Raw genomic sequence first — 18,258 nt, 5'->3', positions numbered from 1 at the left:
AAGTTCCAATAAAGTGTGCCTACATTTCTTTTCTCTTTCCAGATTTGATAATTTGTTCTGCAATTTAATATTCCCTGTGCTTTTTTAAGTTACTTATATAACTTGCTTACTAAACAATCACTGGATTAAATCCAGTAATGTAAATTTTAATTGTAATAGTCACATGAAAAATATATTTGTAAAGGTATTTCATTGGCCCATATGCAAAACTAGGGAAAATCAGCAATCTTACTAGAAAATAGTTTTTATGTACTGATTATAAAACACCAAAAATTTGCTTCAATTACAGAGATAGTGTTTGCTTTTTTTGGATTAGGGATTAGCTCAGTACTACACTAGTCTATTGGAACTCCATTACATCCTACTAACATTTTTATGGATCCAAAGAATATTGCCCATCTGAAACAAAACCTCTTTGTAGTCTATGTCAGCATTAGCTCAAATCCAAATTCTAAGATAGGTTCCTTTAAGTTTGAACATACACCAATTAACAAATAAGCTGAAAAGACAATTGAGCAATAATCAGTATATAGCATATAGTTCCTGTAACCTTGATAACTGTCATCTGGAAATCTATTCATAAACATGGTAATTATAACCATAATATAATCTGAGACCTAGAAGTTTCAAAACCATCAGCAAAGCATAAGCACTACAAGGATTTTATATGGTGATTATAAATTAGATGAAACCAGCAATAACATGTAGCTCCCATATGAAGAGTCGAGGAAAAGGCAAAACCGAGGATGAAGGATTTCAGCTACAAGGTTCAATTGGAGAAGCTGGGGTTATTTTCCTTAGAAAAAAGGCAGCTGAAGGGAGATATGATCCTAAAGTTTTAGATATGGTGGAGAGAAGAAAATGTTCCCATAGGTGGATAGTTCCAGGACCAGGGGACGTAGATCTTAAAAGTTGGGTGAAAGATAAAGGAGGATGTGCAGAGAAACTTTTTTTTCTGCAGAGAGTGGTGATATCCTATAACTAACTACCAGTGGGCATGGTAAAAACAAAATCAACAAGGGCCTGTTACCACGCTGTAAATAAAATTTAAAATTTAAATTTAAAAAAATTTAATCCACAGAATCCCAAGGAATGAATGAGGAATGGATTTGATGGGATGGTTCTGCAAGGAAATGACAAATCTATGCTTCTGGCCAATTCTTACTGCCTTTATTAAATTAAACAAGGATAGAGAAATAAATGTGTGAGCTAAAGTGAGTACAGAAGAATTGGCTATACTGCATAATTTAAATAAGCATTCCTCATACAGATACATGGGCTTAGAAGAAACAAACTGACTGAACCATAAGAAGAAATTCAATTTATATGCACGACATCCATATTACCATTATTGAGAGACAGCTGACAGGCTATCATGACTGGTAGCTAAAAAAATCATTTATAAGGCCTAAAAGATGAATAGAAGAAGTGGTAAAAGTGATGTAGTAGCCTTCGTGATTATGGATGAAATCACCAATGATGACAGAATCTATAATGAGAGTTAGCAGACAGTGAAGACTTTAGGAATAGAATTAACAAATGGAAAAGGGTTTAAGACTCCAGTGGGGCTGTGATTAAGCCCCTTTCTCACAGCTGTGAAGTTTCTGAATGCAGAAATTAGCTAAGCACATAGCAAAGACCGTGTAGTTTTAATAGAGGATTTTAACTTTCATATAGGTAAACCTGCGCATGTCTGAAATTTGTTCAAGATAGTTTTCTGCAACGAGACATTCTAGAACCATTGTGGCAAGCCATTACAGATTTAGTATTGATGTAAAATGTTAATAAAACAGGAGATGTTCAAAAAATAATTTGACATGGCACATACTCCTAAACAGCATCAGTTCTCCTTGCCAGAAAGAGATGACTTTTTGTGTGTGTAGCTCCCAAGGGAATTATAAAATACTCCCGTTTACAACTACTACAGCTGAAATCTGCAGCCGCAAAGACTGTAGTAAGCAACATTATTTCAAGTCATTTTAAAAAACCAGCAATCTTAAGAACAGGCAGACTGGGAACTCCAGACCACCCAGGGAGTGAGTGCAGTAAATGGAATCTCAGGGAATGTCTCCATTGTTTCAAAAAAGGTGGCTATAGGGCAGGGCTGCAGGTAAACCCAAAATGCAGGGTCCTAAGGCCCCCCCTCCCCAACATCATCCTGGCTAATGTACAGTCTCTGAAAAATAAAATTGAAGACCTCAGAGCAAGACTGCAGTACCAGAGGAACATCAGGGACTGTTGTGTACTCTGCTGCACAAAGACATAGCTCACCCCCAGCACTCTGGACACAGTGCTCCAGCCCGAGAACTTCACCATCCACTGCATGGACCGGACAGCGGTATCAGGTAAAGGCAGAGGTGGAGGCACTTGCTTCATGATCAACTCATCGTGGTGCACAGATGTGGCGATTCTGTCACAGTCCTGCTTCCCTGACCTGAAACATCTGACGGTAAGTGTCGTCCGTTTTATCTGCCAAGGGAGTTCTCCACTGTTATCCTAGTAGCGGTGTACATTCCACCCCTGGCAAATGTCAAGCTGGCACTGGAGGAACTAAGCACTGTGATCAACAGTCACTAGACAGCACACCCTGACACCTTCCCACTCATCAAGGGGGACTAGCTTGAAGAAGTCTTTGACAAACTACCACTAACATATTACCTGTAGAACCAGAGGAGCCAACAAACTCTATCACTGTTACATCTCCATCAAGAACGCTTACTGTGCCATCCCGCACCCGCATTTTGGCAAGTCCGATCACTTGGCAGTACTTCTACTCCCGACACATAAGTAGAGACTGAAGACCGCAGCACCAGTGGTGACGACCGTGTAGGGGAGGCGGAAGAGTGTTGAATCGGTGGACTGGACCATATTCAGGGACTCATCTTTGGATCTGAATGAATATGCCATGGCTGTCGCTGACTTCATCAAGACCTGGGTGGATGAGTGGGTGCCGTTGAGAACATACCGAGTTTTCCCAAACCAGAAGTCCTGGATGAACCAGGAGATTTGCAGTCTGCTGAGGGCTAGATCTGTGGCGTTCAAGACTGGCGATTCAGAACCCTACAAGAAGTCCAGGTACGACCTACAGAAGGCCATTGTGAAAGCGAAAAAGCAATTCCGTGTGAAGTTAGAGACACAATTGGATGCACGACAGCTGTGGCAGCATTTGCATGCCATTACTTCCTTTAAGGCAAAGCCTAACAGCATAAATGGCAGCGATACTTCACTCCCTGATGAGCTCAACACCTTTTATGTGCACTTTGAAAGGGAGAATAACACTACACAGGTGCAAATTCCCATAGCATCTGGCGACCCTGTGTTTCGGAGGCTGACGTCAGAACATCCTTCAAGAGGATGAACCCTCGCAAGGCGTCAGGCCCTGATGGTGTACCTGGCAGCGTACTGAAAATCTGTGCCAACCAACTGGCTGGAGTGTTCATCTTCAACCTCTCACTGCTGCAGTCGAAAATTTCCACCTGCTTCAAAAGGGCATCCATCATACCCCGGGTGCCCAAGAAGAGCTGAGTGAGCTGCCTCAACAACTATCGCCCAGTAGCACTCACATCTACTGTGATGACGTGCTTTGAGAGGTTGGTCATGGCTAGAATTAACTACCTGAGCAAGGACCTGGACCCGCTGCAATTTGACAGGTCTACAGTGGACACAATCTCACTGGCTCTACACTCTGCTTTGGAGCACCAAGACAACAGCAAAACATATGCCAGGCTGCAGTTTATCGATTACAGCTTGGCGTTCAACACCATCATCCCCTCAGTACTAATCAACAAGCTTCAAAAGCTGGGCCTCTGTACCTCCCTCTGCAACTGGATCCTCAACTTCCTCATCAGGAGACCACAGTCAGTGTGGATCAGTAGTAACATCTCCCCCTTGGTGACAATTAATACTGGCGCACCTCAAGTATGTGTGCTTAGCCCACTGTTCTACTCTCCCTATACTCATGACTCTGTGGCTAGGCACAGCTTGAACACCACCTATAAATTCTCCGATTACAGTACCGTTGTTGGCAAAATCTCAGATGGCAATGAGGAGGCGTACAAACGTGAGACAGATCGGCTGGTTGAGAGGTGTCACAACAACAACCTCGCACTCAGCGTCAGCAAGACCAAGGAATTGATTGTGGACTTCAGGAAGGGGAAGTTGGGAAAACACACACCAGTCTGCATTGAGAGGTCAGCAGTGGAAAGTGTGAGCAGCTTCAAGTCCTGGGCATCAGCATCTCAGAGGATATATCTTAGGCCCAACACATTGATGCAATCATGAAGAAGGCAGGCCAGCAGCTCTACTTCATTATGAGTGAGAGGAGATTTGGAATGTTGCCAAAGAGTCTTGCAAATTTCTACGGTGGAGAGCATTTTGACTGGTTGCATCACCGCCTGGTATGGAGGCTCCAATTCGCAGGATCGAAAGAGGCTCCAGAGGATTGTAGACTCATCAGCTCCATCACAGACACAACCCTCCCCACCATTGAGGACATCTTCAAGAGGTGGAGCCTAAAGAAGGTGGCATCCATCACACTCAACGCTTCAGGAACAACTTCTTCCCCTCCGCCATTAGATGAACCAGTGAACACTACTTCATTATTCCTCTTTTACACTATTTATTTTTGTACCATAGTAATTTTTATGTCTTTATGTCTTGCACTGTAATGCTGCCACGAAAACAACAAATTTCATGACATATGCCAGTGATAATAAACCTGATTCTGATTCTGCCATAGCAATAGAATTGCGGATGACTTCAGAGTTAAGGGAGAAAATAAAAGATAAAGTATACAAAAAGAAAAACTAGCACACATTTTGACAACAGGGAGAGTGCAAAGAACAAAAGAAGTTGACAAGACAAATACAACTACAAAAGGGAGCATGCAAAGAAAGTTGTAAAAGCTATCAAGATCAACATTTTTTTTCAAAAATAATTCAGAAAAAGAGAAAGCCAGGAACAAAATGCAAGGCCCACAAAAGCATAGAACCCTGATTTGGAAATGCTAACAGGAAATGATGAATATTTATCTGTATTTATATTAGGGAGCATCCTGGACATCCTGGGTAAACTAATATTTAATCAAAGACAAAGAGTTACCAAAATTAATGTAAGCAATTAATTAATGAGGAAAATAGTAACACTAAGAAGACTGACAAATTTCCATGACCAAATGGTTTTCATTGCAGGGTTTAAGGGGACTAGATAAAAACATTATAGACGCCCTATGAACTTCTAAAGTTTTCTTGATTTGAGACTTACTCTTTAAAATTGGAAAATTGTGCATGTCAATCACTATCTTAGAAAGGTGAGAGAGGGAAACAAAGTAATTGTGGACTAGTTGCTTTAATATCTATCATAAGAAAATTTCTGGAGTAATTACTGAAACAAAGCATGGAATTGTAAAAGGTAATTCCTGCCCGACAAACCTAACAGAATATTTTGAAGTGGTGACTAAAGTATTGGGCAGAGGAATTTATATAGACTTCTCATAATAGACTGTTTGTTAAACCTATCACTTATGAAAATACCAACAAATTATTGCCTTGGCTAGGAACGGATTTAATAATGTTTTCATAATTAGCTTAAATTATGCGATAGAAAGCTATGTGTCCGTGTCGAAGTTTTTCAATGACATAATAAAATGTTTGCATTACAAACAGTTTAAATGGAAGCATTAAATTAAAATGAGTAATTCATATATTGAGCAAATGGATTTCAATAAGACCAGCTGTGGTTCATCTGCTCTGGTCCAATGAAGAATGGGACAGAGTGCTTTCTACACAAGTATGTACACAAACCTGTAATTAATAGGGTTGAGAGGTGATTGAGGTTTTCTCGATATTGGAGGAATTAATAGGGTGTGTCAGGAGAACCATGTTTCATTGTTTCTAGAGACTAGGACTAGGAGGCTTAGTTTAAAAATTAGAATTAAACTTTTCCAGAGTAAAGTGAAATATTTCAAACATACAAACTAGGAGCTGAAGGAGGTTACTTGGCCCTTCAAGACTGCTCTGAATGAGAAGGTGACAGGAACTGGAAGTCTCCTCTGCAAATGGCAACTGTTGCTCAGTCAATATTAAATATGAAACTGATAAAACTTCTGTTAATCAAAGGTAGCAAGAGATATGGAAAAAAAAATGGTATATGGAGATAGCCACATATCAGCCATGATATTGAATGGTGAAACAGGCCCAAGAGGCTAAAAAGTATACTATGCTCCCGTTCCCTTTGTTTTCTCAACAGAAGCTTGAGGAACAACATCTCACCTTTTCATTGGGCATAAGAATGAATTCAGTAATTTCAGATCATAGCCACTGCTTTCATTTTGTTTTTGCAATCAGCAGTTGATTCTATTATTCATTTAACTACTCATGCCTCATATCCTACTACATACATTCTCATTTCTTCTTTTTTCCCTCCACCACCTTTCCCTACCTACACGTTTGGTTAAAAGCAAAATTTCCAATTCTGATGAAAAGTCATTGATCTGCTACTTAATTGTTTTTCTTGATTAGTATGTTGAATATCATGTTTGTATCTTACTAGTTAATACTTCACATTTCTTCAGTCATAATTATATTTAGATATCATTAATGTGTAGTTTTAGAAAGTAATGATAATTGGCAGCATAGGAGGAAATTTTTACATTACCTAGACAATCAGTCCCTTGTTGGTTCAGCACAAATCCTGTCAAACAAATGCATCGGTAACCTCCCGCTGTATTTTCACACTGGCCATAGCTACAGAGCTGTGGGATTTCCCTGCATTCATCAACATCTGCCAAACAAACCACTCAGTTTCAGATATAGAAAACAAATAGAACTGTAGATGCTGGAATCTGAAACAGAAAACAGAAATGCTGAAAGGCCTCAGCCAATCAAGCAGCATTTGTGGAAAGAGAAACCACTTAACGTTTCAGGTCGAAGATCCTTCATCAGAACTTCTCTTCACTTTTTGAATAAAGGTACCACATTTACTGTCTTCCTGTCATCTGGCATCCCATCAGTGGCCAGTGAAAATTTAAATATCTCCACCAGTGCCCAGTAATCTCTTTCCTTGCCTCCTATAGTAGCCTGAGATACACCTCATCAGGCTGTGGGGATTCATCTACCTTAATGTTTGCTGAGACTTCTAATGCCTCCTCCATTTTAATCTTGAAGTTTTCTAGAATTTCAGCATCCCAACTGAAAGTTCCAACTACAATGTCTTTCTCCTTAGTGAATGCAAATGAAAACTATTCATTTAAGACCTCACAAACATCTGGCTCCACACATAGATTGCCCCTTTGGTCCTGAATAGTTTCAAACTCTTTCCTTGCTTATCCTCTTGCTCTTAAAATAGTTATAAATGCTCAGGGATTTTTCTTAATCTTAGCTGCCAGTGATTTTCTGTGGCTCCTCTCTGCCCTCCTAATTTCTTTTTTAAATACCCTCTACACTATACTATAAGGACATTCCCCATTTTCAATCTACTCTACCTACCATGTGTTTTCTTTCTTTTCCTTTATCAAACCTATCACTTCAACTTTACGGAAGTTGAAGTTGGCCCTGAACTCTCACTGTTTCACTTTTATTGTCGGATTTACCTGCAAGTAGCTTCTCCCAGTCTGTTTTTGCCAGGTCCTTTCTACTGTATTGATATGAATCTTTCCCCAGTTCAGACACTTAAATTTCCAGGTTATCCTTATCCCTTTCCAATAACTACTCTGAAACTTATTGATTTATGGTCACTATCGCCAAAATGGTCATCCACTGATACTTCATCCACTTGACAAGTTTCATTCTCTAGGGTTAGGTGAAGCACTGCCTCATCCCAAATATGACTATCTACATACTAGCACAAAAGCTCTCATGGATGCACTTTAAAAACTCAACCCTTTCTAATCCTTTCACACTACACCCACCATAATGAAATTCTTTGAGAGGTTGGTTATGGCTTGAATCAACTCCTGCCTCAGTAAGGACCTGGAGCCGCTTCAATTTGCCTCTTGCCACAATATGTCAACAGCAGATGGTATCTCACTGGCTTTCCACTCTGCTCTGGACTACCTGGAGAACTGGACCACGCATGTCAGGCTGTTGTTCATTGACTACAACTCAGCGTTCAACACCATCATTCCCTCAAAACTGATTATCAAACTCCAAGACCGAGGCTTCTGTACCTCCCTCTGCAATTGGATCCTTGACTTCCTCACTGGGAGACCAAATCAGTGTGGTTTGGAAATATCATCTCCTCCTTACTGACCATCAACACAGGCAAACCTTAGGGCTATGTGCTTAGTGTCTTGCTCTACTCTCTCTAAGACTGTGTGGCTAAGCATAGCTCCAACACCATTTACAAATTCACCACTGTTGTTGGTAAGATCACAGATGGTGATGAGGCAGTGTACAGGAGTGAGATAGGTCAGCTGGTTGAGTGGTGTCATAACAACAACCTTGCATTCAATGTTAGCAAGACCAAGGAACTGATTGTGGACTTTAGGAAGGCGAACATGCACCAGCCCTCATTGAAGGCTCTGCAGTGGAAAAGATGAGCAGTTTCAAGTTCCTTGTTGAGGTATCAACATCTCAAAGGACCTATCCTGGGCCCAGCACATAAATGCAACCACAAAGAGGGTGCACTAGCATCTCTACTTCCTTAGAAGTTTAAGGAGATTTGACATGTCATCAAAGACTTTGACAAAGTTCTACAGATGTGCAGTGGAAAGCATTCTGACTGGCTGCATCACAACCTAGCACGGAAACTCCAATGCAGAGAAACGTAAGAGGCTACAAAGAGTAGTAGACTCAACCAGTTCCATCATGGGTACAGCTCTCCCCACCATCAAGGACATCGACAAGAGGTGATTTCTCAGGAAGGCAGCATCCACCATCAGGAACACCCACCATCCAGGCCTTGCCCTCTTCCTGCTCCTGCCATAAGCCAGGAGGTACAGAAGCCTGAAGACCCACATCTCAAGATTCAACAACAGCTTCTTACCCACTGTCTTGAATTGACAGGAAACCCCTCATCACTACTTGAGGGCACAATGATTTGGGCCTCCTGTACTACTGAATTTTCCAGTGATGGTCCCAAAAATCAAGAGTTTGTGGGAGCTCCCCCAGCTCCCCATGAATTGGCTGATTGATTAAGGCACTGACCAATTTCTTGGCAAGTAGCCTTTATGCAAGAAGAAAAAAAAATGATATTGTAAAATAATTTCTCAATGATCCTTCTATATATAAGGTGTGCTTATAGAAAAGAAGGAATAGTTCTGACAATATCAGCTGGAATTGTGCAAATAAATTATGAATTTAAATTATTAATCATATGATCTGATCAATGCTATTATATATTTAGATTACTATTAAAATATCTCAAATAAGAAATATGTTGCTGTAGGTATCACTCTACTAACCCAGCAGTTCATAAAAGGACAATCATAGCATATTTCTTACCTACACACTTTTTTTGCAGATCATCCAGCTGATAACCTGTGTCACAGTTACACGTGTATCCACCTTGCTGACTGATACAAAGGCCTGGACCACAAATGTTTGGTGAAACTTCACATACATTTGTAACTGTAAGTATGAAAACAAAATAGTGTAAAACATAATTTCTATTTTAAATCTATTATCACTTTGTTTTGAATGTTAATGAAGTTGGTGGTAGAATCTCTGATGAAATATTTTCATTGGTTTAATCACACAGTTTGTCATAAATATATTATGAAGTTGCCAATATTTTAGCCTAATTCAGATAGTGGTCTGGCACCAGTATCAACCAGACTTAACTTGACCAAGTGTATTTAATTAGAAGCTTTGACAGTCAACAGTGAAAGAATGTCACCAAGCTTTGTACTAAATAATTTTTTTTAAAACTATTGTTTTTGCAATTGTTCTTCTCATAACACATTGTTATACATCATATTAACAGCATATGATGCACAAAACACATCTTAATAGCTGAGCATTATAAAGAATTTTGTGGTTGACCTAGGTGATGGATTTTGAAGAGTGATAAATTTTAAACATTTAAGAGAAATTCTGGTATGCTGAAATGGTTGGTAGTAGAAATAAAAATTGAAAATGCAGGGGTAATTGCCAGGACATCAGATAGCACCTGCATGGGGTAAAAAGAGAGTTAATGCTTCAGGTTGATAACTTTCATTTCTAGCATTATCTGTTTTCACTTTAGATGTCCAGCACAGGTATCAGGTAGAGTATCAGATTTTCACTTATCTGGAATCAGAAATTATACCTTAAATCAGATTTAGCACATTGTCAGTCCAGCTGCATAATCATGACTGGGCAGCAAATGTTTCATTTCTACATATCAGAATATATATAACTGGGTTTTGATTTGAAGAGTTAAGGATTCATATTATGAAAATCCTTGAATATCTTTATTATACCAGGCTTAAAGTACCCTCATCTCCACCAACTGCCCTGGCCCACCTCTGCCAGCAACCCCTTAAATCTGCCAGGGTCTGCTGTATTTACACTGTTCAGACAATGCTGTTAGTGTGTGGTGATGCGAATGTATTAGTCTAGATTTATTCAAACCCAGAAAGTTGTTTCAAATCAGGCAACTAGAAAAGGGACAATTTGGGAACAGAGATAAATGAAGGTGCATTATGGAGAGGGTTGTTCCATTGCTAAACTGAGGCCTAAAGTTCTGTTGCACTGATATAAACATTACTGTGTCTAAGATTATTTCATAAATGTAAAATGGCCAGCTGCCAAAAAATTCAAAACTGTGGCAGTTACTGTTAAAACACAATTCCTAATAAAGCAAGCTGTACATATATCATTAGTCACAAATGTTTTAGTTGTTCTAATATATTTCAATGTGTGATTACAAAATTTAATTTTCCATAAAGATTAAAAACTTGATAAATGCATGCATCGGCTTCAATTAATTTGTCATCTGGATTTCATTGCTCTCCACAATGACAATGAAAATCCTAAATTTTATTAAGAATAAGCCATAATTTCCTTTTATTCAGAACACTCAATTATACAAAATTAAATGATGATGCTGCAGTACAAAAGAAATTATAAAAACTTTCACTGCATCCAAAATCAGTACACCTGATTTGTACTATGCTAGAAAAATCTGAATATCAAACCAGTCATAGAATCATTGGAAATAATGTTGTTGCTTTAAAAAATGATGACACCTTGAATGTCTCTCTATCCTGCCGTCAATGACTTCAAAGCAATTAATTTCCATGGTGTTCTCATGTTTTGTGTTCCCTAGCAACTGAAGTAGGGGGTTGGGAAAAAAAAGAAATGATTCCTTCCCACACAGTTCACCGTTTACCTAGTGGGGAGAAACATGCATTAACTTCCCTTGTGGCCTAGTGGTAGGGAATGAGTGTTCATTTTCTGGGAGTCTATCACGGGATAAGTCCATGTTCCCTGGCAGGCTAAGAAAACTTTACACATTTGGCTTGTTCTATTTCATACAGAGATTTGGATTTAGATCTAAACGAATTAAGTCCCTATTAGCTACTACAGTGGTAGTTTGTCAACAAAGCTTATAATGTGAAAAAATAACGGCCAAAATAAATGACACATGTTACATATTACTAAATCATCAAGCTCGACAAATCTCAGTTTGTTGAACAATTTTTGCACAAGTCTATACAAGAAAACAAACTAAGAACTTTAGAATACAGGAGACCCATTTACTTGTTTACTCTGGAAGGAATACGGTAAAAGTCCACTGCTGTTCGTCATCTATATTAATGATTTAGATGACAATGTAGTTGGCATTATTAGTAAGTTTGCAGATGGCACCAAAATTGGTGGTAAGGTGGACAGTGAAGCAGGTTATCTAAGATTACAACAGGATCTAGATCAACTGGGAAAGTGAGCTAAGGAATGACAGATGAAATTTTGGTGGCAGACAAATGTAAAGTGCTGCATTTTGGTAAGTTAAACCAGGGCAGAACTTACTCAGTAACTGGTAGGGTCCTGGGGAATGTTATAGAATAAAGAGACCTAGGGGTGCAAGTTCATAGTTCCCTGAAATCGTTGCAATCACTGAGTCATGGCTTCATGATGGATGTGATTGGGAACTGAATGTCAAGGGGTATACAGTGTATAGGAAGGATAGGCGGGTAGGCAGAGGGGGAGGTGTGGCCATGATGGTTGGTAGCGATATAAAATCAATAGAAAGGAAGGACATTGGGTCAGAGGAGGTGGAATCCTTATGGGTGGAGCTAAGAAATAGCAAGGGTAAAAGGACAATAGTAGCAGTCATATATAGGCCCCCGAACAGCAGTCAGGAAGTGGACCATAAGTTGCAGATTGAGATAGAAAAAGCGTGCCAGAGTGACAATGTGAAGATAATTATGGGGGATTTTAACATGAAGGTGGACTGGGAAATCCAGCAAGGCGGTAGTACTCAGGAGAGTGAGTTTGTGGAATGTCTAAGGGATGTTTTTCTGGAGCAACTTATTGAGGAGCCCACCAGGGGATCGGCTGTTTTGGATTGGGTGCTGTGTAGTGAACCCGAGGTGATTAGGGAACTAAAGGTAATGGAACCACTGGGAACAAGTGATCACAATATGATTGAGTTTAGTTTCAAGTTTGAGAAGGAGAAGCTGATAACTGGTGTATCGATATTTCAGTGGAATAAGGGAAATTACAAAGGTATGAGAGAAGAGTTGGCCCAAATTGATTGGAGGAGTAAGTTAGCTGGAGGGACGGCAGAGGAGAAATGGAAGAAATTTCTACAGGAAATAAGGACAATGCAGGACAGATATATTCCAAGAAAAAAGGTTTTGAATGGAAAAAAGGCACAGATGTGGATAACGAGGGAGGTGAAGGATAAAATAAAAGCAAAAGGGGCGGCGTACAAAGTAGCAAAAATTAGTGGGAAAACAGAAGATTGGAAAGTTTTTAAAAATCTGCAGAGAGAAACTAAGAAGGTCATTAGGAAAGCAAAGATGAGTTACGAAAGGAAGCTGGCGGACAACATTCGGAAGGATTCTAAGAGTTTTTTTTTTAAATACATAAGGAATAAAAGAGAGACACGGGTTGACATAGGACCAATTGATAACGGTGCAGGAGGTATTATAATGGACGATAGTGAGATGGCAAGGGAATTGAATGAATATTTTGCATCGGTCTTCACCGTGGAGGACATAAGCAATGTGCCCGTTAGTCAGGAGTCTCACGAATTGGAGCTGAGTTCAGTTGAGATTAATAGGGAGAAGGTGCTAGGAAAACTAAAGGGGCTTAAGACTGATAAGTCTCCCGGACCGGATGAGGTGCATCCCCGGGTTCTGAAGGAGGTGGCTGTAGAGATAGTGGAGGCATTGGCGATTATTTTTCAGGAATCGATAGATTCTGGCATGGTTCCGGAGGACTGGAGGGTAGCGAATGTAGTTCCATTGTATAAGAAAGGTGGGAGGCAGCACAAAGGCAATTACAGACCTATTAGTCTGACATCAGTGGTGGGAAAATTATTGGAATTTATCCTCAAGGAGGAGGTTACCGAATACCTAGAGGCGCAAGGCAAGATTGGACCTAGTCAACATGGTTTTGTGAAGGGGAGGTCCTGTCTGACCAACCTATTGGAGTTTTTTGAAGAAATCACAGGTAGGGTGGATAAGGGAGAGGCGGTAGACGTTGTGTATTTAGACTTTCAAAAGGCCTTCGATAAGGTGCCTCACAAGAGACTGATTAATAAGATGAGAGGTCATGGAATTATGGGTAGGGTAGCAAAATGGGTGGAGCATTGGCTGATTGGCAGGAAGGAAAGGGTGGAAATAAAAGGATCTCGTTCTGGTTGGTTACCGGTTACTAGTGGTGTGCCGCAGGGGTCGGTGTTGGGGCCGCTCCTTTTTACCTTGTACATCAATGATTTGGATGATGGAATAACTGGTTGTGTGGCTAAGTTTGCGGATGACACCAAGATAAGTGGAGGAGTAGGGAGCATAGAGGAAATAGAAAGGATGCAGAGGGACCTAGACAGTTTAGGAGAATGGGCAAGGAAATGGCAGATGAGATTCAATGTTGAGAAATGTGCAGTTGTACACTTTGGAAGCAGAAATAAGCAGGTAGATTATTATCTAGAAGGAGAGAAGATTGATAGTACGGTAGTACAAAGGGACTTGGGGGTACTCGTACAGGATACCTTAAAAGTTAACCACCAGGTTGGATCGGTGGTTAAGAAAGCGAATGCTATGTTGGCATTCATCTCGAGAGGTATAGTGTATAAAAGTAAGGAAGTGTTGATGAGGCTCTACGGGGCACTAGTGAGGCCTCATTTGGAATACTGTGCGCAGCTTTGGGCCCCACATCTTAGGAAGGATGTGCTGACGTTGGAGAGGGTTCAGAGGAGATTTACGAGAATCATTCCGGGAATGAAAGGGCTTAAGTATGATGAGCGTTTGTCGGCTCTTGGACTGTACTCACTGGAGTACAGAAGGATGAGAGGGGACCTCGTAGCGACATTTAAAATGTTGACAGGTAAGGATAGAGTAGATGTGGCTAGGCTGTTTCCCTTGGTGGGCGAGTCCAGGACCAGAGGGCACAATCTTAGAATTAGAGGGTACAGTTTCAAGACAGAGATGAGGAGAAATTTCTTTACCCAGAGGGTGGTGAAATTGTGGAACTCCTTGCCACGCACAGCAGTGGAGGCCAGATCAGTGGGGGTGTTCAAGGAGGAGATAGACAGATATCTAAATAGTCAGGGTATCAAGGGATATGGGGATAAGGCTGGAAAATGGGATTAGAATAGTTTTTTTTTCTCTCTTTTTTTTCCCCACCCCATTTCTTTTTCCCTTTTCCTTGGAGCAGACTCGATGGGCCGAATGGCCTGCTTCTGCTCCCTTGTCTTGTGATCTTGTGAAAGCAGCGACACAGCTGGACAGGGTGGTGAAGAGGGTGTTTGGCACCCTTACCTTCGTTTGTCAGGGCATTTGAGTATAGAGCTGTGACATCAACTGAAGTACAAGACATTGGTGATATCACACTTGGAGTATTTTGTGCAAATCTGGTCACCTCGCTGAAAGAAGGATGTCATTAAGCTGGGAAGCGTGCAGAAAAGATTCACAGGGATGTTACTGGGACTGGAGGGGTTGAGTTTTCAGGAAAGACTGGCCATTTGTACAGGTAGGTAGATGTTTACAAAAGGTTTAAAGGAATATGGGCAAAGTACAGGCAAATGGGACGAACTCAGATAGGTTATTTGGTTGACATGGACAAGATGACCCGAAGGGCCTGTTTCTATGCTATGTGACTCTATGACTCATCTTGGACTGAAGTGGAAAAGAAAAAAATAGGATGCCAATTCATTATTACCCTAAATGCTTCTAAATATTTAATAATAGAGGTCATGCTACATAAAAACTTGCAGAATCCTTTAAAGTCAATGAAATAGGGTTTTCTCAAATTTAAACAGTTATCAAAAATCAGAAAAATCTGATTTTCAAACATTTGTAACAATTTTATTCTTCAATTTAGTGACATCTGCCATACATGAAATTTGATATTGATCTCCTATTCCTCATGTAAACCCAGATGCTTTTGCCTTCACTTTATATAATTCATGGCATACTTATGAAAAATATCTTGATCCAGTGTCAAGAAATTTGCACTTTTCTATCCTAAATTTCATTTTGCAATTATGTGCATACTTGCTGTAATTCTTTTTCTAAATCCTTGATTGCTTCATAGGATTCAATTGTCCCCCAAATTTAAATTATTTGGTATCAGTCTAAGACTGATTGATTTATTGATTGTCTGATGGTCCTGTGTCAGTAGAGAGAACAATTGATTGGTTGAACAATCTTTCATATCATGTTTTCTTATATTTGTATCCTTTAAAATGTTGTATCAACATTTTTGTTTTGGTTTAAGATTATCTCTTAAGATATCCAGCTGCATTATTTTGTTTTTGCATTATCTCACTTTTGGCATCCCAAGTGTTGACTGTAATCTTTTATATCTGATTTAACTGCACAAAGTTCAACTTCAGTTGCAATTATAAACATTTGCAAAATATTATTAATAAAATTAAAACAGCAATGAGCAGTAAAAACAGTGCAGATGACTTACTCAGACTTGATCTGTGTTACTTCATTAAATCCCTGCTGTCCTGACTTTAAATCAAAGCTTGTTACTTGGAATATAAACTTGCAACATTTATTAATTTTACTATATCTGTCAGATAAAAATCAGGTACTGGGAATTCCAGATGCCACAGGGACAGCTAACTTGATCTTAGATTTACTTGGCAACTCCAACAAAATGCTCCCTATGTTAAAGCAGTTAAAATAACAACGATTTAGGTTTATATAAACAGTCTAGGACAACTCCTTATAACTTTTTGCCTCCTTTAAATAAACCCACAAATCAGCCTATAATTTAACACCATATGATACAGGCATGCTTTGAAGACAAGTTGTTTTTAAACACTGATACTTATTGTATCAGCAAATACAGTAGCCAAATTACACAAAGCAAGTCTTACAAAGAACAAATACATTCCCAATTAGTCTCGCCATTAAGCTATCTTGATGACAATGCACAATTTTAATCTACACCTTTTACTTGTTATTCTGCTGCTAGCTAGCAATAGTCTCCTAAGAATAATTATGCACTGTGAAAATAAAAGGCTTAACTAAAGAGTAATGCATTGTCAAATAGATATTAAAAGAAAATTACAGCTGAACTGCATCAGTTTCAAATGTTGATTCCTTCTTAACCTATAACTACAATAGCTTTCTTTTTGGAACAGGAAGTTTTAGACCGAGCTAGTTACAGCTGAATAACAACAGCATATCTCAACAGGGGCTTCCTCCATCTTGTTCCTTAATGGGTCACTTCATTCTTCTTATGATTTTCTTGGTATTTTTTTGTTCCTCACAAGCCTCTTTTTTTGTTTAATTAGCCAATTTATGATTTCCAGCATGTTGTTTCAATGTATTTGTGCAGTGCACAATATGGAATTCAACAGTGATGGGATTAGTTTCCTCCTGTAGCTTTATTAGAGATCTGTTACATCTTCTTATTTTTCAGAACACTGTTCGTTAATTACATTTCCAGACCCAGATCAGTACTCAACAATATGCTTATTCTTCCATCCTCCAACCCATGAGCTTGCTGAATGAAACAGTGAGCACTCAGTACAAAGAATATAATGTACCGGTGACTGGATCAGTACAACAAATTCTAAATAGCATACTTCGTCTAACAAGATAATTCCTTAAATGGTCTTACAATAATGTAACAACTCATTCTTTTCAGTTTTTTTAGGCGATTCTTTTTTACTTGCTGCACTTCCTCTTCCCAATAGCACTTAGGCAGCACATTACTTTGTTGACTTGGCTAAAGTCATTCCTCTCTGCTATGAGTTAGTGTGCTTTTCTCAGTAATGTGATATTAGTTATTCCTGGTTTTGTTGAAGTTACACTCACATCTGCTGGAATTGCTGTCTTCTTTTATGTTCGCTTTGGTGTAAGTTATTGGATTTGATTCTGTCTCATCTACTGAACTGTTTCAATCTCAAGGATAAATAATCTTTGGGTATTGGCTTTATCAATGACTTTAGCTTAGTTCTGTGTTTTCAGAATCAGATTTTGTACATGTACAACTCGTCCTCCTCACAATTCGGGTAGCAAATTAGCATCGTTGCATTAGTGTTGCATTCTTTTTACTTATGCATCAGCCTGTCATTGTTTACTACTAACTTGGGGAGGATGTATTTTTCTCGACAAAGTTGTCTTGTTCTACCATATCATGCATGTCAACCCTATTCTCTCTACATTTTTATGGATGCAGTCTAGTACATAGCTGATCTTATTGTCAGTTTGCAAATGTTTATGCCTTTTTGGCCTTCAGACACCTCCTTAAGTAATTTTCCTTGCATAATTTTGGATATGATTTTAAATACAGCAAATAAAACAGCATTCTCCAAAAGATGTCATCTGTGATTGACTACAGACATCTATTGGCAGCCTGTCTTTGTTTCATCTTTTCAGCCTATGTACAAATCATTTGTGAGGAAGCATCTGCATTTCCAAATTTTTGTCTGTCTCTTTGAATTTACACCCTTTGTTGATGCACAATTTTCTGGATAATATATATTCACAGCTAGACCTCTCAGCTTATGCTTCTTCTGTAGTGACAGTGGAGATAGTGTATCTGCTGGCACCATTCCTGGTTTGTAACATCACAGTGAGTACTCATCTATACTCGAGACACAAGCGATTGCAAATGCTGAGATGGTCTCTGCAGATGCTGCTTGACCCAC

General features: G+C 39.4%; 1 protein-coding gene across 1 annotated transcript in view; it reads right to left on the bottom strand.

The window, feature by feature from the left end:
• LOC127568849 (latent-transforming growth factor beta-binding protein 2-like) overlaps nucleotides 1-18,258 on the bottom strand; it is a 391,147-nt gene that overhangs the window by 137,348 nt on the left and 235,541 nt on the right. The window contains exons 16-17 of the mRNA XM_052013064.1: nucleotides 9,441-9,566; nucleotides 6,655-6,780 (exon numbers count right to left, since the gene is read on the bottom strand). Of these exons, the coding sequence (XP_051869024.1) occupies nucleotides 6,655-6,780; nucleotides 9,441-9,566 (252 nt within the window). The remainder of the gene's footprint in view (nucleotides 1-6,654; nucleotides 6,781-9,440; nucleotides 9,567-18,258) is intronic.

This window comes from Pristis pectinata, chromosome 1 (assembly GCF_009764475.1).
Source record: "Pristis pectinata isolate sPriPec2 chromosome 1, sPriPec2.1.pri, whole genome shotgun sequence".
NCBI classification, from domain to species: domain Eukaryota; kingdom Metazoa; phylum Chordata; class Chondrichthyes; order Rhinopristiformes; family Pristidae; genus Pristis; species Pristis pectinata.
Note: the sequence above shows the minus strand (reverse complement) of the source record. Positions and strands in the feature narration are given on the sequence as shown.